General features: G+C 36.0%; 1 protein-coding gene across 15 annotated transcripts in view; it reads right to left on the bottom strand.

Annotated features, from left to right (window-relative positions):
- AHI1 (Abelson helper integration site 1) overlaps positions 1–21,776 on the bottom strand; it is a 225,359-nt gene that overhangs the window by 86,695 nt on the left and 116,888 nt on the right. Inside the window, exons 23-24 of one of the 15 annotated variants that reach the window (XR_007725047.1) lie at positions 6,496–6,574; positions 4,926–4,986 (exon numbers count right to left, since the gene is read on the bottom strand). The exons of 12 other annotated variants lie outside the window; for them this stretch is intronic. Coding sequence is in view for 2 of the 3 variants with exons in the window: in XM_050787928.1 (XP_050643885.1) it covers positions 4,923–4,990 (68 nt within the window). In the remaining variant the exon portion in view is untranslated. 2 more of the 15 variants (XM_050787928.1, XM_050787929.1) reach the window with 2 other exon arrangements.

Genomic DNA, 21,776 nt, shown 5'->3' with positions numbered 1-21,776 from the left:
GCTCCCTCCTTCAGATTCTGTCCAGGAAACTTTGTCTTCAGTTGAAATTGTTATAAACTTGAGCTAGACGTTTCCTTCTCTTTATGGTCTTCCTCCAATTCCACTGGTGGCCCTCCCCAAGGACTCCTGCAAGACAGTCAGGAATGCAGGAATGGCTTCCCTGAGGACCAAGAGTGCCCACAGGGCTCTTCCCACCGCTTTCTCTACCCCTATATTTCACTCAGCTCTCTAAATTTGTCTCAGCTCCAGGTAAGGTCAAATCCTTTTCTGGTGATCTGGACCTTCAGGTTCCCCAGTGAGAATGTGTGTTCAGAGGTGGACATTCCCTGTCTCACACTTTGGGGACTAAGTTTTTCAGCCATCTCACAGAGCCTGTAGCAGCAAGCTCCCTCCTCTAACAGATCTGTGGATTCTCTCGGCTTTTCTGGCATTTTCCTGCAGTAGTTCTTGGAGCAAAAGTTCACAATGTGATTCTCTGTGCACTGCTCTGTCCAGCCAAGTGGGAGCTGCAAGTGAGTCCTGCCTCCTATCTGCCATTTTGAGACAGCATCAACACAGTTATGGAAACAAGCTTGAAATGCTGATGACTACTTCTCCTTGCTAAGCTTATGCCTACAGGTTGTCTTTAATTAGAGGAAAACTACTAGCCCATTATTTCTTCAAATATTTCTTCACCCATATTTTCTATTTTCCTTTGGTAATCCCAATTGCATGTTTAATCCATTTCATAGGGTCACACAGATCTGACTCTTTCTTCTTCCCATGCCTCCTCTTTATCTTGTTTCAATTTGGATAATCTGTATAATTTTTATTGTTTTGCCCTCCAGTTCAGTGGTCCTTTCTTTTAAGGTGTCCTATCTGTTGTTATCTGCTGTTATCTGTTGTTACGCCCATCTAATGAATTTTCATTTTATCTGTTATACTCTTCAGGTCTAGAGTATGCATTCATTTATTTTTCATGAAATTCTCCATCTTTGCACTCCTTTTGCTCATGGTTCCTCATAAGTTATTTAACATATGTGTAACAGGTATTTTAAAATTCTTGCCTGCTAATTCCAACGTTTTGATTATCTGTAGGATTCCTTTTATTCATTGTTCCTTTTCTTGCTTATGGGTCATTAATTTCTGCTAATTTTTATGCCTCAGAATTTGATTATAGGTTAGAACTGCTAGACATGTAATCAGCAGACTGAAATAGAAAACGTCTTCCCTCAGAAAAGGTTCACCATTTCCTTTTTCAGAAACCTAGGGTAAGGGATAGAGCTCTTCTCAAATCAAGAGTTGACTTAGGTTGGGACTGGGCTGTTGCTTAGTTAATTTCAATACACCTATTACAACTCTCCCCAAAATGAGATCAGTTATTCCTTCTAAGGGAACTTTGGGATTTAAACTTCTAGAGATTATGAGAACTCTCTCTGCCTTTCTCCCAGTTTCCTGTCAGTGCTTAAGCTGCAAAAGTCCTCTTGAGGAGAACTGATAGACGAAGTGGACTGAGTGACATTTGGGATCTTTCAGATTCCAATCTATCATGCCAGTCCACATAGTACTTGGAAGTTCAGCTCATCTCTCCTTGCCTCAGCAGTAACTCTGCTTATAGAAGGCTTGCTCCTCTGCTTGCCTGGTTTCTATCTCAATAAACGTTCCCATGTACTAAAGTGACTGCTTGTCTTTACTTCTTGATGCAGTAGGGTTCATTTCTCTTTGCAATTTATTTTATTTAGAATTATCTGTGGCCACATCTCTTTGATGGCTTTTTAGTTTATGTGAGGTCTTCTCAACAATATGGTAAGAGTGATGATCATTACAATGTACATATTAATTAGAAGCAAAATTCTACTTCCAATTAGTTATATTGTTGCTTTTTAAAATTTTCTTGTTTTTGGTCTATTTCAGTGTATACTCCCTTTTTTTCTTGCCTGTTAATCTTGAATTTTTGTTTTCAATTTTACCAACACTTAAAATCTGCTATTAGTTACCTTCTGAATTCTAACAGTAATAAATACATTTATTATTTATCCAAATAAATTTATGTCTAAACCTCTCTCCAACCAAGATACTATACTTACCAATATCTCCTTGCTCCACATCAAGATTAAACTCTTAGAAGGCTTTTATTTCTCTATTCTTTTTATATAGTTAAGTTTAAAGAGATAAAAATGCATGGGAATTTGTAGAAGTGCTAAGTGTGAATTTATGAAACAAAATGACATAGTGTAAGAAAACATCTAATCTTTTTCTCTATGCCTAACAGAAAAATCTAATGTTTTCCTCTGTCTTGAGATATCTGTTTCATTCAGTTGTCATTTGGTTACAGTACTCTCTAAATCCTGGTATATCCAAATATATCCAAAGCCTTCCTTTGGATAAGAAACCCTTTATCTTGGTTGCCTATATGTTACTCCACTATCAGCCAGCTTCTAGTGTTTTAGATATGTCAAGTGCTCATCTGATTTTCTTTCCTATGTAAAGAACCTGTCACTCCTCTGTAGAAGCTTGTGATATTTTTCCTTTACCTAGGAAATCAAGAATTTCACCAGAGTATGGCTGAGTGCCTTTGTTATCATTCATCTTTTCCTGGGACTTGATAAACGCTTTGACCTGCAGAGTCTTATCATTCTTCTGCTCAGGGAAATTTTATCCTATTATTTAATTTTATAGATCATCTTTACCTTCACAACTTTTATCTTTGTGATAATCTTTTCAAATAATCTTCTATGTGAACATCCTTTCTACTCTAGAGATTTTAACATTTGAAGTCATATAGTTTAGTTTCTTTCTAGAGATCTACAAAGACTAAGACAAGAAGGCTGGCAAACCCTGGAGTGTATATCAGAATGAAGTTTTCCTGGGATCTCAGGACTAATATGTCAAGGCAAAGGGTCGGGGTGGGAGGACTTTGTTCTACTCAGTGTTGAGCGAGGATCTGGGCAAGGTAAGCAGGCTTTTTTCCAAATGTGTGAGTAGAAAATTAAGTTTTCAGAGTTCATTGAGGGCTTTCAGCCAGCAGAAATGGGCAATATCTGTAAGTTTAATGTTGTAGTACATTAAGGGCCTAGCAGATCCTATGAATCATAATAACCCTAAAAAGGGTCTATACACCCGGAAGAACTGGCTTCTGGAAGAACTGGCATTCAGTCCCAGTCATTGGGAGATGGTTGTAACTTGCAACTAATGAGACTTGAGAAGAGAGGCTTACTCCTGTGCCTCAGCAGAGGAGTATCAGTTGGGCAGGTTTGATTTTGGTACAACTCAGACTTCCATCAGTATAGCTGGGGCAACAGACCACGAAGAGGCAAAGAAAATAACTTTCTTCAAGAGCCTCAGTAGCCTGAAGAAGAAGAAATAAACTAGAACTGGTAGTGACACTGATGCCAATGGAAGAATCAGTCTTTTAAATTAAAACAAAACAGACAAAAACAGCTATTAAGAATTCTCGCCAGGTGCAGTGGCTCATGCCTGTAATTCCAGCACTTTGGGAGGCTGAGGCAGAACTGTTTGAGCCTGGGAGTTTGAGACTAGTTCTGGCAACATAGTGAGACTCTATCTCTACCAAAAAAAAAAAAAAAAAAAAAAAAAAAAAAAAAAAAATTAGCTGGATGTGGGTGTGCATGTATAATTTCAGCTACTTGGGAGGATGGCTTGAGTTGAGCCTGGGAGGTCAAGGCTTCAGTGAGCTATGGTTGCACTACTGCACTCCAGCCCAGGTGACAGGGTGAGACTTTGTCAAATACACACAAAAGAAGTTTAAGTTAATTACTAAATAACAAGATAACCCTATTTTAAAGGAAGGAAACAGTGGCTTTCAGAACGTAAATTAGAAGGTAGGTAACATTCCTAAGGTCATATAACTAAAAGCAGCAGTACCTGGACTGACACCCACACCTCTAAGCCACAAACCCTTCAGACCCATTTATGTGTTTGTTTAGCCCCTGTGGTTGGGACCTGATTTTTTTTCATCTTCATATCCACAGTGCCTAACCCAAATGCTTAAAATATAGAAGTTCTTCAAGAATTGACTCAAATATTAACTGAATGAATCTATTCTCCTATGCAACATTCACCAGATTCATATGCTACAATGCAGTGTTAGGTGTATTAGTCATCTGAATGCCTGAGTTAATGTACTAGGACTGTCTTAAAAAACGTTAATTTACCCTTTGGTAATGTTCCTAAACTTAGTGCAAAACTGAAATGCATTACAGTCATGTGCTGAGTAATGATGTTTTAGTCAATGACAGATCGCACATACAATGGGGGTCCCATAAGATTACAATACTGCATTTTGCTGTACCTTTTCTATGTTTAGATACACAATTATTTACCATTGTGTTACAACTGCCTGCAGCATTAGGTATGGTCATATGCTGTACAGGTTTATAGTGTAGGAACAGTTGGCCATACCATACAGCTTAGGTGTAGTAGGCTATATACTATCTAGGTTTGTGTAAGTACACTCTATGATATTTGCACAATGAAAAAAATCATCTAACTATGCATTTCTTAGAATGTATCCCCATTGTTAAGTGATGTATGACCATACTTAAATATTTCCCAAATTTCCCAGATAGTAACACAGTCTAGAGAAGATAATAAAAGAAATTTTATGTTTCTTGGGAGACACTTCGAGTATTTATTTTGTAGAAAATCAGATCATGACATTTTACTCTATTGTGCCTAATATGAACAGCTGAAAGCATACATTTTTTTAGTTTTCCTAAACCTTACCGACTTTTAACTCAGGACTATGATCAAAGAAAGAAGAACAAAGACAAACAGATATGCTGCAAAACAAAAACAGGCCAAGTTTTGAAGACAGAACATATATCCAGCAATCTTACGTATCATTCATTAACAAGTGGTTACAAGCTACTCACTAAGCACAAGGCACTGTTCTGGGAACAGGAGAAGCTCTAACCTCCCTTTCAAGACATCTTATGAGTTACTTGTTTCAGGCATCCTATGTCAGTTTTGGCAATCCCCGTGGATCTTTCTATATAGAACAGAGATAGAATTATGCTTTGATTATCTGTGCCTATGAAAACATGAAATTTATTATATTCCAATAAAATACAGTTATAGAAGGCAGAGATCTTTTCTGCTGAATTAATGTGAAGAAGTTATCTGTCCTGAGACTGCAAGCCTTTCTTAAGAATTGGAAAAGAAGGGGAACTACATTTCGCAGATAATATAATTTTATATCTAGTAAGTCCAAAAGAATCAATGCTAATATTAACACAATCAGTACCAGAACTAATAAAATAAATTGGAAAGTTAGCATCATATAAAATTTAATATGCAAAAATCAATTTCTCTTTTTTTTTTTTTGAATGAAGTTTTGTTCCTGTTGACCAGGCTAGAGTGCAATGGTGCGATCTCGGCTCACTGCAACCTCTTCCTCCCAGGTTCGAGCAATTCTCCTGCCTCAGCCCCCTGAGTAGCTGGGATTACAGGCGCCCGCCATCACGCCTGGCTAATTTTTGTATATTTAGTAGAGACAGGGTTTCACCATGTTGGCCAGGCTGGTCTTGAACTTCTGACCTCAGGTGATCCACCTGCCTTGGCCTCCCAAAGTGCTGGGATTACAGGCGTGAGCCATCATGGCCGGCCTCAAAAATCAATTTCTATTACATATTCAACGAATTAGAAGATATAATGAAAGAGAATACTTCACTTATAAGGGCAATATAAATAATAAAATATATGAATAAATATAACAAAAAATGTGTAGAACAGTATGAAGAACAAAAATACTTCTGAAAAATACAAAAGTATAGGTGGTCCTTGACTTATGATGGTCTGACTTAACGATTTTTCAACTTGACCATAGTTTGAAAGTAACATGCTTTCAGTGAAAAGCATACTTTGAGTACTCACACAACTACTCAGTTTTTCACTTTCAGTGGAATATTCAATAAATTACAAGAGATATTCAACACTTTATTATAAAATAGGCTTTGTCTTAGATGATGTGGCCCAACCACAGGCTAATGTACACTTACATCTAATGTACATCTAATGTACACTTACATCTAATGTAAGTGTTCTGAGCATGTTTAAGGCAGGCTATGCTAAAGTATGATGTTTGGTAGGTTTGGATGCTTTTCTGACATATTATAAGTTTATCGGGCTATAACTCTATTGTAAGTTGAGGAGTATCTAATTGGAATATCCATGTTGTGTGACAAGACAATGTAGCATCATATAAATGTCAGCTCTCCCCAGGACAATATATAAATTTAATATGATTTTAATTTTTAAAAAGTTTTTTCCCAGCACTAGACAAGTTGATTCTAAAAATCATGTAGAAAAACATGCAAGAATACCTTAAAAAAAATCCCGAGGGGAAAAGAACGAGTGACCACTGGAAATAAACACTACTTAATATTAGTATATATCATAAAAAGCCTCTGTAACTAAAATAATGCAGTATTAACACACGAGTAGCCATGTAGATGAACAAAACAGATTAAAATGTTTAGAAAAAGATTCAAGTACATATGGTATATGAAGAAGAAGAGATATTTTCCAATACGTGGTGTTGGGACAATATGCTAGAGACAAGTGAATGGACCTTCTGAAAAATAAATTGAATCCATATCTTGCAACATTTGTGCTGCAAAGTCAAAAGCCAAATGACAAAGTGGGAAAAATATTTGCAGCCTTTATTATTGATAAATGACAAGGCTCCCTATTATGTCAAAAGAAAGCACACAAATATACAATAAAGATAAAACTTGATTTTGTAAAAATTTATTTTCAACTTATGTTCACTGACAGGATCTAGAAGCAATGATTCCCCAATAGAAATGAGTGTACTTAGTCCCAGATTTTAGTTTCTAAATTGCATTATCTATTAATAGTACCAGAGTTCTTTAGATAAATGACTGATTGCAGTTCTGGGGTAGGGATAGTACCAGACGAACTCAGGACATTATAAGCATGGAAGTGCTCAAAGGCTTACTAGTTCATGTCAAAGACACAACAGCAGGAATGAATGGGCTCTCCTTTGCCAAATTAGGGGACAATTTGAACCACACACAAAAAATGTTAGAAAAGTAGTATAACAAATTGAATGAAAAAAAAACCCCATAGTACTCATATAGAAAGAAAGACGGGAACCCAGGGGGGCGGTGGTGGTGGTGTGTGTGGAGTGAAGAAAACATTTGACTGAAGAATACCAGCCAATAAACATAAAGGTGATAACAGCACTAGAAAACACCATTTTGTATCCTCTGCCCACTACAATAGTTAGTTCAGGCCAGGATCATCAACGGAAGCTGAAACTATGAAGTAGGCTTACTAAGCTCACTAAGTAAGGAACATACAGAAGGAACAAAGGAAGGCTGGGAACCAGATATTCACATAGCCTTAAAGTATCATTCCACATATTCACATAGCCTTAAAGTATCATTCCACATATTCACATAGCCTTAAAGTATCATTCCACAGATTCACATAGCCTTAAAGTATCATTCCACAGATTATTTCAACAATTACAAAGAAAAATATTAATTTTTACAATGAAGAGATATGGTGTTCACCACCTTAATTAAGAACTAAACTTGACAACACCAAAAGTGGGACAAGCTGACATGATATGCACCTGATATGATGCAAACCATTTACAGGTACTTTTTAGATATTTTTCACAGTATTTTTGCCAAAAAAGTTTAGCCTGAATATAATCAGGATGAAATACATTCAAAATGTTGGACATTTAATAAGACAGTTGGTCCAGTCTGACTCTAAAAAGTCAATGTTGTAACAACCAAAAAAAGATTCTAGATTAACTGAAATTAAATGACATTAAAATGACAAGACAAGCCATTTAAGTATGAATCTGGACTGGATGCTGAATAAAATAAGCATGCAAACAAAAAACTGCTTAAGACTTTTTTGACACAATTAGGGAAATCTAAATATAAACTGTTAATTAGATTAGAATCTTGGCTATTTTTCTTAGGTATGATAATGGTACTGTGGTTAGACAGTAAAATCTCCTTACTTTAGCAGATGTCTGATGAAGTTTTGGGAAGGAAGAAGCAAATGCAAAATTAGGGGTTTTATTTTACATTTTTTTCAATTTTTTATGGTTTAAAAAAATTTCAAAATATGGTTGGGGAATAATAGGCCCTGAATAGACATTAAATTATCTTATAGTAGGCAAACTGAATCTTCAACGGTTTTGCCTGAATAGACATTTAATTATCTTATAGCAGGCAACCCAATCTTTAACAGTTTCGAACACTGTAAAGTCTTCCACATAAGCAGAGTAATATGGTTTTGAGTTATTTTTTTTATTCATTCATTCATTCATTCATTCATTCATTCATTCATTCATGATACAGGGTCTTGCTTGGTTGCCCAGGTTGGAGTGCAGTGGCATAATCATGGCTCACTGCAGCCTTGATCTCCTGGGCTCAAGTGATACTCCCAGCTCTGCCACCCGAGTAGTGGGACTACAGGCATGTACCACCACACTCAGCTAATTTTTTAATTTTTTTGTAGTAACGGGTCTCACTATGTTGCCCAGGCTTGTCTTGAATTCCTGGCCTCAAGCAATCTTCCAGCCCCAATCTCCCAAAGTACCAGGTGCCTGAACCACTGAGCCCAGCCAAAGTTCTTATTTTAAAAATGTCTCAGCATTATTAAAAGCAATTAGAAAACAAAGCACTCCTTCTCAACTCTGGTTTATTAGATCACCTTCCTAAAAATAAGAGAAAGCTAAAAAATTAATGCATGAATGAAAAAATATTACATATTTATATTCTACATGTTGATTGCTCTACTCAATAAATTTACTATGTTTATTGAAAAATAATAATTTTCTGGGAAAATTATTGTCCCAAATCAGAGGTATCAGTTATTTATAATTCTCCATGATTAGTATTTGTTCCTTTACAATTAGAAAAAAATACATTTCAAGGGATAATTTACTAGTATATGTCCTGACTCTGGGGCCATTTTGCATATATTACAAGACTGGCTCTGATAATTGTTAGATATGTGATTTTGGAGCAGTTATTTGTAACTCACATCTCTGGGAAGACCTTCCTGGGCTATGCCAGTCTTTAATAATCTGTATTATTTATTTCCATATATTAGTCAAAAATAAAATTCACTGATAAAACGAATACATAAAGTTAGCAGAGATTTAACAGACTTCTAAACTAATGCCCAAATAATTGTGCTAACCAATAATCAAATACCAACTATACTAATTTCTACCTAAAACCATAAAGAGTTGCCTACAGTTTTTAGTATTTGATAAATTTCCTCAGTAAACTCTAATATGGACTGGAGTCTGTTCAAATCATATCCTTTGCGACATGCTCTAGATATCCTATCTGAGGCTAGTACGGTGTGTTCCTAATAAATTACACTGGCAGAGCCAACAAACTTCAATTCTGTATGTTCAATCCTTAAAATATAACTTAATATCTGTCTTTAACATTAATATTTTTTTAACAATAATATTATAGATGGAAAGTAGATTGACAATAGATTAACATATAGATTTAACAATATGTTATGGACTGAAAATCAAAAGTACAAATATAACAAGGATAAGAAAGGTAAATTTATAATTTCAGCATTTCCTTTTTACTCAGATTTGTTATACTGCAGAATTAAAAAAAAATACAAAAGAAGCTTCTTGTATTTTCTTGTTTCCTCCTTTTTTTCTTTACTGCCTTTTTGGGTAACAAACATTCAAGTTATCCACCTCATAGTCACTCCTAATAGTTCTTAGTTTCTTTTCACTAAATAGCCTCTTCCAGCTTATCTCATTAGCTCCCATGGGCTCAAATACCACACATATACCAATGACTCCTTCATCTGTACTTATACTCTAAGCCTGTATTCCAAAATACACTGTATAGTTCCTAGCACAGGGCTTGACTCACAGTAGGATATTTAATAAATGAGGTTCAAATGAATGAGCAAGCTATTAGATATTGTGTTTCAGAAATGCCATAATATCTTGTAGGCATTTCAAACTCAATATATCCAAAATACAATTCATTATCTTCTTCTCAATATTCCTATATTTCCTATTTTCATTTATGGATTGCTACCCACTCATTCACCTAAATTAAAAGCCTCTGGCACCCTCAAATTCTACTTGTTTTCTTTTCGCTCACATTCTAGACCTCCATGTTAATGATTTAACATCTCCACTCTCTTACTGCAATCCCCTTCTCCTGCCTCAGTTATTAGATCACCTTTTAACTGGCCTTCCTAGCTGGAATGCCCTAACACATTTTATGATTCTTCTCGTCTTACAATTAGTTCACATACTGTCTTCTCTATGAGGTCTTATTATCTTCTCTAACACAGAATTTGTTACTACATCATCTGCACTCTCTAGTACACTTCGTTCATTCCTTTTACAGCAAATATCAAACTATGCAATCCCATCTACCTACCTTTTTAAAAATAGGTCTCCAGTGAATACTAGCAGTGCTAGGGATGGGGCTGAGTTCTGCGCTTCATTTCTACAAGGTTCTGTACAATCTGGGCCCGCTGCTACCTCTCTGGATTTACTGTCTTCTACTTTCCTCCTTGTTCCCTCCAATCCAGCTATACTGACCTCTTTGCTGTTCAAACTGCATATCAAGTACAATCCTGTTCCAGGATCTTGGATGGGGATGCTATTCTCCCAAACAACTCAGTTTCCTAGCTTCTTTCCTTGCTTCCTTTTTTTCCTAGCTTCCTTTTTTCCAAGCTCCCTCCCTTCCTTCCCTCCCTCCTCCCCCGCTTCCCCCTCTCCGTCCCTCCCTCCCCCTTCCCCTCTTTCTCCCTTCTCCCTTCCTTCTCTCCCTCCTTCCTCCCTCCTTCCCTTCCTCCCTTCTTCCCTTCCTCCCTCCCTTTCTCTCTTCTTCATCTAAATTTTGCTTAATTCTCAGTTACCTTGTGAAGCTTTCCTTGACCACCCCATTTAAACATTTAAACAGCAACCTAACCCTACTCCTCAGGTACAACTCCCTTCCCTGCTTTGTCATTATACTGTTTTTATTTAGCAGCCCTCTGTATCTATGGGTTCTGCATCCATGCATTCAACCAGCCATGGACTGAAACTATTCAGAAAAGAAATGCATCTGTACTGAATACACAGTCTTTTTCTTGTCATTATTCCCTACGCAATACAGGACAACAACTATTTACATAGCATTTACAATGTATTAGGTATTATAAGTAATCTAGAGATGATTTAAAGTATATAGGAGGATGTACATAGGTCATATCCAAATACTGTCCATTTTATATTAGGGACTTGAGCACCCAAGGACCTTGCTATCTACAAGGGCTCCTGAAACCAATTCCCCAGATACTGAGGAATAATCAGACTACATTTGCTTCATGTCATTCTCCACTAGAAGGTAAGCTACACAAAGATGAGAAGTTTTACCAGTTTTGTTCACTGATACCTTCAGAGCACGTATAAAAGTGCCTGGGACACTGTAAGTATGCACTGGGTACTTACTGACTGTATAAATGATCTTGCACTCCCAGTACCTGCATGTGTAAAAATCAAACATCTTTTTAAGTAAAATAAAACCCCCCCAAAAGTATAAAGTTAAAACAAGAAGGGATTTAATGATGGAAAACATTTTTTTGGTCTATTATATTGGTGTGGTATTGAGAATGTGAGATGGTGTGAACCCATTTTTCCAGGTCTTTCCATAAAACAGACATTTTAAATTCTAGGGAAAACTTTTAAATTTAAACTTTGAACATAAGCATGATGATTTAGAAAAAGTTTTCCATATCCAAAGCAAAGAGAAGTCATTTAAAAAAATATGCTTATTATTAATTTTTTCCATATAGTAATTCAGTGAACATTAAGTACATTAATTTGCCTGTTACAGGTGCATTTATAACTGCCTTTTACATTTGCTTTTAAAGTGTTTTACTTTCAACTCTTCATTAAATCTTCACTTCAAAATCAGACTAAAAAGACTGAGATAACATTATGCCTCATAATGTCACTAACAAAGGAGGGAAAAAAAGGAAAAGAGGACTCCCACAAAAAAACAAGCTTCACTGATTCTGAGTTGGCCAAAACAAAACACCTGTTCATGCTCTATATTTCTCAGACAAATTTAACAGCAATGAGATGTAAAAGACTTGATTCTTTTTAAAAAAGTGGCAAGTATATACAATAACACATACACATACAAACACACCCACATAGACATTGATATGATATACAAACACAACCACATAGACATTAATATGAAATAAACTGGAGTCCTTTACAAGTATAAACTCACTTATTCTCAGAATATTGCAAGATCCTTGGGAGACAGATTTGAAAAAAGCATATTAATTAATTAAGGTCATTATATGACTTGTGACACATGAGCCTTACAAAAGGCCAGCAACAAAATCCAGATTCCGAGTTCTAAGCTATCATTTAGAGAACTAAATAGATGATATTGTTGTATATTTCATGGGCAAGATAAACTTCTAAACAGTGCCATAAAACTACGTCCACTTTATAAGGATGATACATGTAATCGGATTTACTCCCCTGTCTGCACTGCCACAGTGTTTTATATGAATGTCCTGTTGAATTTACCACCATCATATTATAACTATTTCTTTGCCTGCTGGACTCCCCAGATAGACTGGAAAGCCTCTGAGGGCTTTCATCTTCCATTTCTCACAGTGCCTGGCAGGGTCTCTGTCATACCGTAGGCTCTCCATAAACAATGCTTGATGAACTGCTTCAATTAATTTTTGAAAATATTAAAAACGTTTTTATTTTTTAAATTGAATAAGTTTTCATTAGAGTACTTCTATTAAAATGTAGTATTTCTGGTTCTTCTCAAAAAAAGGATGGAAACCAGTCAGAAATCGTTCTTAACTTTTATTCCTTATGAATTACAGTTGAATGCTTTCTTAGAGAAAGTTGAAGAAAAAAGTAAATTGTCTGAAGTAAGAACAATGTTCTGAAAAAAGTAAATTGTCTGAAGTAAGAACAATGTTCCACTTTTTACTTATTAACCATTTATAACACAAAAATCTCTTACGTTATTTAAAAAAAAAATGACCAGTCACGCATATAGTCATTTGTCACTTTCCATATTTCTCAATACCTTTGCTCTCACACTGGTAGGCAAGTTGCTGACTAAGAACAACACAGTGATTCTTTACATTTTCATTCACTTTTCATTCAAGGAAAATGCTTCTTTAAAATGTGCATTTAAAATTCTAGAAAATACAAATCAACATTATCTCTAAGTCTCTATCGTTACCAGAAGGTCTGGTTCCTAAACCTAATTTCCATTGTTAGTTAATGTCTTCAATAAGTGACGATATTCATTTCCAGAAAACATTACCAGTAAATTCTATGATATCACAGACTGTTCACTATCCAGACCAAACTGACTAAACCACAAAATGCAAAAGTATGCACTTCACTTCTGTAAGGGAAACCTGAGGGCTATTCTGAGCATAGTTTTAGCAGATTATGGCCTGACTAAGAGTAAATGACTAGAGTAAGTAAGATTATGACCTAAGAGTAAATGAGAGCTTAATTAGATAGCCTCCTTCTTCTGAATTTCCAGAGCTTTCAGTAGACACAAACTAAAATGTTTGAAAACTAAAAATTTCTCGTCACAGATTTTAGTTTTTAAAAAGTTACTTTGAGACATAGGGATTTACAAAGAAAATAATTTTTTTTTTTTTTTTTTTTTTGTGATACAAATGCTATTTCATTTCTCCCCCAGAGGAGGAAACACGAAGAGCTGCTTGCATGGTTCCAGGCAGTGCCCATCCTAAGCAAAGTTAGTTAAAAAAAAAAAAAAAAAAAAATTATTTTTTAAAAATTGGATCATTTACCACAGAATCACAGAATATAATGGCTGAAATGAACACTGATGTGAAATATGGGACACTGAGTATATATTAATAAATTGGAGAAAAAGACCTTTTATTTTAACCGTGAATTAAAATACTTTTCATTATCAGAAATGTGTCCAACATTTTGTATATATAAATATACACCATAATAGTGAAGAACTAAAGATGGCTTAAAATTATGATTCCTTCCTTCCTTCCTGCCTTCCTCCCTCCCTCCATCCATTTCCTCCTTCCCTCCTTCCTTTTTTTTTTTTTTTTGGACGTAGGGTCTTGCTCTGTCACCCAGGCTAGAATGGAGTGGCAGGATCATGGTTCACTGTAGCCTCAATCTCCTGGGTTCAATCGATCCCCCTCTGCCTCAACCTTCTGAGTGGCTGGGACCACAGGCATGTGCCACCACTCCCGGATAATTAAAAAAAAATTTTTTTTTTTTTTTAAAGAGACAGGGTCCCACTATGTGGCCCAGGTTGGTCATGAATTCCTAGGCTCAAGTGATCACCTGCCTCGGCGTCCCAAAGTGTTGGGATTACTGGTGTGAGCCATCTTGCTCAGCCAGAACAGAATACTCATTTTCTTCAAAGGCATGTATTAAGTGTATTATCAGAAAAAAAAAAAAGTTATAGAAAAACATATTTTAAAATCTACATATTTGGAAATATATTTTACAACATTTTGTATGACCAATTATCTTAAAAATTGAACTGTCCATTTCGATTTGAGATTACAAAATTATAAAATGCATTTTATGGTTGATAGTAAACTATATTAATGTAGTCATATTCTCAAACTATAAAAAAAAAAGTTATGCCTGGTCATAATAATTGAGCTATTTTATAACCAACCCTCTCACCTGTTGCAGCCATATAGCATTGTTGTAATTCTTCCTTCAATTCTCACCTTTGAGTAAACTGATTACTGAGCTCCCTTTACCCTAGAGGCAAAGCAGTGAGTTGCAAAACATTTACTACTTTCACCATGGTATAAATTATGTTCCAATAAAGTAGTTGAAACCTTTAAAGTCTTCTACTTTATATAATAAAAACCACTTATTGAAATGTTTTCAACAATATGCCTAAAAGTTATATTTAGAAATAATACATATGTACCACAGGAATACAGATTTTAACATAAGACATTTACTAGGTTTAGTTCTAAGAACACAGTGCTTTCCCATTCTAAAATTTAGTGGGAAGTTAGATAAATTTAAAATTAAAAGGTTCAATGATTAAAGTAGTTCTGAATATAGTTATAAAGATACAATCTATTATTCCTGTTGCACTAAGACAAACAAATTTTGGTATTTAAAAACTTTCACTTGTAGTAAACATTTTCCTGTCCTCTATTTTCAAACTACACGTCACTGAGATGAAATAATAACTTGCTCAAGTCACAGCATTAAGCAACAGAATCTGGATCTAAATACAAATGCCTCTGACCTCTGGCTAAGTGCTACCAGAATCTCACATATTTATTTAAATAGGAAAAATTAGATACTTCTAGAGTCCCTATTCAAGTTAACCAAAATTGCTTATTAATAACATCTTCAAAATCATGATGATGAAATGCCACCACAAAATCTTCAACATTTAGGCAAGTTTTATTATTAAATGTGTTACTTGTATTTGGTTTTTTAACTGGTAATCTATTCTTTATATTGTAACACCTGATTTGTTGGGAGTCAGATAATGAAGTGGATTTTATAAACCTGCACTGGCCCATATGGTACCTACTGGCCAGATGTGGTTTTTAAAATGTAAATTGGCCAGGCATGGTAGCTCACGCCTATAATCCCAGCACTTTGGGAGGCTGAGGTGGGCGGATCACCCGAGGTCAGGAGTTCAACACCAGCCTGTGCACCATGGTGAAACCCCATCTCTAGTAAAAATAAGAAAATTAGCCAGGCGTGGTGGTGGGCACCTGTAGTCCCAGCTACTTGGGAGGCTGAGGCAGAAGAATCACTTGAACCTGGGGGATGGGACGAAGGTTGCAGCGATTTGCGATCACACCACTGCACTCCTGTCTGGGTGACAGAGCAAGACTCCAGCCCTCCCACCCCCTAAAAAGTAAATTAATTAAAATGAAATAAAATTAAAAATTTAGTTCCTATGTTATACTAGCCTCTAGCTACCATAATGGGCTGTGTACATCTACAGTTCAGAAAAGAGGTATGGGTTGAAGATAAAACATTTGAAAATCACTGACATATGAGTTTTATTTAAAGTCATGAGATCACTAAGGGAGTGGGCAAATACAGGGAATAAAACAGGGTCAAATTGCAGTGAAACAATCTTATAAGACATGGAAGAAAAGAGGAAGAATTAGCAAAGGACAATGAAGAGTGCCTAAAGAGATAAGAGGAAAACCAAGAGAATGTGGTATCCCAGAAATCATGTATTTAGAAGTGATCAAATGTGTCAAATGCTGCTGATAGGTGAAGATAAGAACAAAGAATTGACCACTAGAATTAGCAATGAAAAGGTCCCTTTTGAGCTTGAGAAGAAGAGATTAGAGATTTCAACAAATTTACACAAGACGGAAAACGATTAGAAACATCGGTCTGAATACACTGTTGGAGAGTTGTAGTAGATACAGAAGCCATCTGACTATGAAATCTGTGAATTTGGAATCAGCATATTTGGAAGGGGGAAAACCTGAATGAAAACCAGGAGAAGTAACAGAAGATTCATTTGTACAATACCTAAGCTAAACAGGCTGTGAAATCCCCAGAAAATGAAGGATGCCCAGCATTAACAGTCCGCCACAAAACAAAAACAAAAACAAAACAAACCACAGTGGAATTGTCTCTAAAAATAATAGCATGAACCATCTGGGAAGCATGTAGCCTTCTTAGTGTGGATATGCTGTCCCAGTTATACTCATTTTGGCAACTTGCATGACAGTATCATGTGGGCCCATTCACTTTACTTGTTTACCCTAAACATAAGCTGCCAGTTAATTTGTGCTAGCCATGTATATGAAGTTTTCAATATACTTTCTGCTTAGGTGAAGAAAACAGTGAGATTGTAGAGCCATTCTCAGAACAGAAGAAGAAATCATATTTGTACCCAGTTCTTTATTTTTAAAGAGACACTAAGGATCATCAGATATATAAGGAAAAACCATTGGCATGAAAGAAAAACACAGGATACATAAACAGATTAAAAAAAAAAACAACTGAACACAGAGGAAACATCGATTGATTTAGGAAGGTATAATGGCAGCCAGAAAACATCAATACAAGAAAAAACAAAACAAAACAAAACATATAGGACATGAAATGAGACAGAAGACTGAAATATAGACGCTTATAGACACTTCTTTCAGGGAACTCCTGGCAATGATTATATTTCTGTTACACATGTAAATAGCTTACATATTTTACCACATAAGTTTGAGGCTGAGTATCTTTCCTGAAATTAGATTGTATATTTCAGAGCCATACAACAGCTCTGTCCAATTGTGCCTAAACTCTCAAAAGTTTTACATTTGATCTTTTTTAAAAAGATGCTATATGCAAATAACTTCTCTAAGTCTTTAAATTAAGAAGTTATCATATATCAACGGGAAAGCTTTGGAAAAGGTAAACATCAGAATTCTATAAAATAAAAATTAAATGATCTAGCTCATACTTTGGCTATGGTAGTATTAAATTATGTAGTTTTCATATTCATTAACTCAATAAGATCTCATCTTAATTTCCTGTAGTTCATGGTCTTCCATTGCTTGCTTTTTATTTTTCATTGTTGATATAATTATTTCACTTTTAAAATTTATCTATGAGGAAAATGCTACAATATTCTTTGATAACTGAATTTAGAAGGTTTTTAAATGAAATACATCAATTTGCAAATAAATGTGACTGACAAAAGAAGAAAAGCTTACACTAAGTTTTCTATTTTTAACAGATAGGGAAAAAAGTTGAAATTATGAGACTGGAACCATATGTGTCATATAAATATCATACAAAATAGCTTCTTACAAAATAAATGGCTAGGAAACAGCGAGCAGATTCAAGCTCATTTGACTCTGTTAATTTAAATAAGCAAAGTTTGCATTCACATTCTCCCCTCAGACAGCATTAGGAGAAATTTAATATCCCAACAGGGACACTAACTGCATATCCCTGTACATGAAGAACCATTCATTAAGAACATTAATATTCACTAGAGTTAATAAAAATGATTCTTAAATTAAGAAATGACAAGTGTGAAAGCATATTTTAAATTATTAACATGTTTAGAAACACAGGTTCAAGTGGCATTTATCATTAAAGATACAGGGGCTTTCATCACAAGTGATGAGTAAGTTTTGTTTGTTTGTTTGTTTTTGAGATGGAGTCTCACTCTGTCGCCCAGGCTGGAGTGCAGTGGCACAATCTCAGCTTACTGCAACCTCTGCCTCCTGGGTTCAAGTGATTCTTATGCCTCAGCCTCGCCGAGTAGCTGGGATTACAGACACCTGCCACCGTGCCCGGCTAATTTTTGTATTTTTAGTAGAAAGGGGTTTCACCATGTTGGTCAGGCTGGTCTTGAACTGACCTCAAGTGATCCGCCTGCCTTGAAATCCTGACCTCAAGTGATCCACCCGCCTCGGCCTCCCAAAGTGCTGGGGTTACAGACATGAGCCACCACACCTGGTCTTCAAGTGAGGAATAAGTTTTAATATTTAGTAGATTAAGTATAGTTAATCTACTGCAGATCATTGCATAGTTACTTAGTATAATACTGATACAGGATATTAAAATGACTCCTTATACTTCAATGTACCGATCAAATATCAATTTTAGAGAATCCAATCATAACAGTAAGAAATCCTAACAAACGAAGGATTTGTGGAAGGAGAATATAAAATAGTCATGCTAAAGGAAAAATCCATGTGATTAACAGAAAAATCCAAATATGGCAACTGTCACATCTCCAAGATTTTTGTGTTGATTGGAGGCTAGAGAAAGGGTATGAAATGAAATCAACATTAGCTTTAGGAGTAATTCTTGGTCCTCAGTAGATTAGATGGAACAGAATTCAGATGATTAAGGAAGTCTGACCACCTCCCTGACATATATAAGTTTTCATCCTGTTGTCTTCATTTTTATCATAACTCTTTTTTTTTTTCAAATTAAGCTACCTTTGCTGAATTAATGCTAGAGAAATTAAAGGTAATAGTAATAACCTACATTTGGTTGCTTATGCACTTAAAAAGTGACTTCATTGTGCTTGTTATCACATTAGATCACTGTAACAGCATTTTTGAAAAGCAGGAAATGAAGCATCAGAACCTACATTTTACATATGAAAAACTTCAGAAGCTGTTCCCCCTCCTCAACCCTAGAGTCCACAGCCCTTTTTTTTTTTTTTTTGAGACGGAGTCTTGCTGTCACCCAGGCTGGAGTGCAGTGGCGCGATCTCGGCTCACTGCAAGCTCCGCCTCCCGGGTTCCTGCCATTCTCCTGCCTCAGTCTCCCAAGTAGCTGGGATACAAGCGCCCGCCACCTCGCCCGGCTAGTTTTTTGTATTTTTTAGTAGAGACGGGGTTTTACCGTGTTAACCAGGATGGTCTCGATCTCCTGACCTCGTGATCCGGCTGTCTCGGCCTCTCAAAGTGCTGGGATTACAGGCTTGAGCCACCATGCCCGGACACAGCCCTCCTCTTTTAAAGGGGGACTGATTCTTTTAAAACTCGATTCAGAAATCAGTGTCTTTAAATTCTTCCTTAACTTACCCCAGACACGTAAGTCTGAGTTAGGCTTTAATATATTCACAAAATTTTTTACCATTGTTATGATGTTATAGATTTACCAATGGGAGAACACTGATCACACTGCAGTGAATAACTGTCTACTTCTAACAAAAAACTATCGACTCTTGAAGGCAGGGTCTATAATTTTTAATCTGAACAACTAGCACTAAACATATCATCTGGCCTACTGCAAGCAGTTCAGAAGTTGAATACATCAAGTGGTTTCTGACTGATAAAGGCTGAATTAGAAATTTGGTGTTAATTCCTAATCCGAAGCTCATTCCTCCACATATCAGTGCTTCTGTCAATAAACAATTGTAACAAAACATTTTTGGTAAAAAACAAACAAACAAAAAACCCAAAAGCACCCTTTCTCCCACTTTGATGTTATGTACTATATAAAAGTGTTTTTTCTTTTTCTTTTCTTTTTTTTGAGATGGAGTTTTGCTCTTGTCGCCCAGGCTGGAGTGCAACGGTGTGGTCTCGGCTCACTGCAACCTCCGCCTCCCAGGTTCAAGCAATTCTCCTCAGTCTCCTGAGTAGCTGGGATTACACGTGCCCACCACCACACCCGGCTAATTTTTGTAATTTTAGTAGAGACGGGTTTCACCATGTTGGCCAGGCGGGTCTTGAACTCCTGACCTCAGGTGATTGGCCCACCTCGGCCTCCCAAAGTGCTGAGATTATAAGGTGTGAGCCACCCCTCCTGGCCCTTTTTCTTTTTTTTTTTTCTTTTTTGAGACAGGTTCTTGCTCTATCTCAATCTCCAGGGCTCAAGTGATCCTCACATCTCAGCCTCTTGAGCAGCTGGGACTACAGGCACATGCCACTACACTTGGCTAACTATTTTGTATTTTTTGTAGACAGAGCTTCATCATGTTGCCTAAGTTGGTCTCAAACTCCTGCGCTCAAGTATCTCCTGCCTCAGCCTCCCAAAAGTGCTGGGATTACAGGCATGAGACACAGCACCTGGCTGAAAAGCATTTTCTTAAGGGAGGAAAAACTACAGGTTGCAAAATGGAATTACATGAAGTACCTGAAGATGTTCTGATGTCTCTGGGGATTATGATCTTAGAGATGGTCAAATTCTAAGAGAAACAGAGGCTAGCAAATGGAGTTCTGTTGTTACTTTTGCTCTATTTTAACATCTGTGGAATAAAGGATTGTTCCCCACTGAACCCATGCCCTATTGATTTTGGCCAGATTACACAGATGACAGAGTACTTTGATTTTAATCATCTGAAAATCTCAATGTTATCTCATTACATGACAAAGATGGGTTAAGGATGGTACTCACATAGAAAGCTAAAGTTTGGAAAGTTAAGTGTTCTAGTGGATTATCCAAGTTTAAGATGCTTGACAACTTTCTTCTTGAAATTTACTTCATCTTAATGTCTTTTTTGGCATGCTTCTAAAAATGTTATATCCATGATTTGTCTCTTTGACATGTTCTTTTTCCTATAATCATCACTTAACAAATTTTATTAAGTCATGTCTTAAAATAAGATATCTTCCATTCTTTTGGCAACAAAACAAATTGCATAATTTCAAACTAAAAAAAAAAAAAAAAATCAAAAAAGCCTCCCATAACCTCATAGTGTTTATTCTCCCAATATTTTATGAGTTTCAAAGTATTAAACGTATTGTGTTGATTCTGATAATTCTATGAAGTAGGAAACATGGAGACATTTTATTCAAAGAGAGAAAGCGAACTACCTAACAAAACAGTTAGGAAGTGGTGGGATCCCAGGTCAGGCTCATTTCTTCTGGCTGGCTGACCCTGAGTCTAGTGCTTTTTCCACCATAATATACATGTATTGAATTCAGCAAAGTGACCGGAAAACAAATTCTTGCCATTAAAAACTGCACAATAAAAACATTTTTGATTATTTTTAGTGCCAAAAAACACATTTCAGGGCATGTGTCTATAGAAGTCAGTTAATTTTGTAGATTACCTATTAATCTACAATAGTGAATTAATGCCTTTCACCTATCTTACCACTTGAAATACTGGAATTATGGAAGTTTGAAACCAGAATTAAATCAAACATTCTTTTTCAATTAACAGTTTAAAGTTCATGAAGTAATACTAACAGAAAGCCCTGCCAATTCTGATGAGATGAGAAAGTCTTTGAAGCTCATTTTACCTTCCTTAAAATGGAAACCCCCTT

The sequence above is a fragment of the Macaca thibetana genome, chromosome 4 (genome assembly GCF_024542745.1).
Source record: "Macaca thibetana thibetana isolate TM-01 chromosome 4, ASM2454274v1, whole genome shotgun sequence".
Lineage (NCBI taxonomy): Eukaryota > Metazoa > Chordata > Mammalia > Primates > Cercopithecidae > Macaca > Macaca thibetana.
This window is presented reverse-complemented; position numbering and strand designations above follow the sequence as displayed.